At 47.1% G+C, this 1,120-nt stretch overlaps 1 protein-coding gene across 1 annotated transcript in view; it reads right to left on the minus strand.

Annotated features, from left to right (window-relative positions):
- The window catches only part of arhgef25a (Rho guanine nucleotide exchange factor (GEF) 25a), a 24,194-nt gene extending 23,678 nt beyond the window's left edge, over nt 1–516 (minus strand). The window contains exon 1 of the mRNA XM_042097747.1: nt 349–516. Coding sequence (XP_041953681.1) covers nt 349–501 — 153 coding nt within the window. The 5' untranslated portion in view covers nt 502–516. The remainder of the gene's footprint in view (nt 1–348) is intronic.
- Nucleotides 517–1,120: the final 604 nt, after the last annotated feature.

The following is a 1,120-nucleotide window of genomic DNA, read 5'->3' on the forward strand; positions in this document are numbered from 1 at the left end:
TAAAGCACCTGCCCTATACAGCACGCGGGGAATGACGGTAAGTGACAATTACTAGTAAATATTGAAGTATGAAGATGAAGGTTACATATTTGCCAAGAGTCCTCTCCAAACAAATTAAGCAAGTATAAGAGTACCAGTGGCTATTTGTTCACTTCTTATGGCTGAAATACCACATTAGAAGATGGAGGAAGTGCTATCTAAATTGTGTGTGTGTGCGCATGTGCATTTGTGTGTGTGTGTGTGTGTGTGTGTGTGTGTGTAAGTGTGAGCATGTGTGTATTTGGGGGTGGGATATTGTATTCATTTCAGTTACAATAGGCTGTTTGTTCTGATTGGCTGTGCACGTACATGCTCTTCTCTAAGGCACTCCTCCTCTCCTCCTCGCTGTCTACGGTGGCAGATGAATGGCTGGAGGTGTCGTCCATCAGCAGGGAGCCGTTGTCCTCTGACTGCAGGGTGGTGGATTGTGTGATCTGGGGAAGAGGTATGCACACTGATCATGTTATGAAATGCAGCCTCAGAGAGAGAGAGAGAGAGAGATAGAGAGGGAGAGAGAGAGAAGGGGAGAGAGAAATGAGATGGGGTAATTGTGCAGGTTGCCAGGGTGATGGCCACCGAGCAACCAGATGGCAGTGACTGTGAGAATGATAACACAGACCTGGCTGGGGCATCTTGGAGAGCAAAATTACATGGGTGTAGATGTGTCCGCACACACAAACACACACACACATTCTTGCACACACACACACAGACACACACACACACACACACACACACACATACACACACACACACACATACACACACACACACAATATTGAGCTGTCCTCTCCTCCAGCTATGTCTGCAGTACAGTCCAGGCTTGCTCTGTGGACACTAACATGGCTACTAAAAACACAGGGTGTACCCAAACAGACAAGCTCTCTATTTGACTTGCATAGCAATGAAGTTGGCCAGATCCTCCAAATAAGATCCTCCTGAACAAAAGATCAACATCTTGGACAATGAGTGTCACCCACTCCACAGCACTATTGTTAAGCAGAAGAGCCTGATCAGCTGGAGACTTCGCTCACTGCCTTGCACAACTGACAGACTGAGAAAGTCATTTGTCCCCAGGGCC

Source organism: Alosa sapidissima, chromosome 7 (genome assembly GCF_018492685.1).
Source record: "Alosa sapidissima isolate fAloSap1 chromosome 7, fAloSap1.pri, whole genome shotgun sequence".
Taxonomy (NCBI): domain Eukaryota; kingdom Metazoa; phylum Chordata; class Actinopteri; order Clupeiformes; family Clupeidae; genus Alosa; species Alosa sapidissima.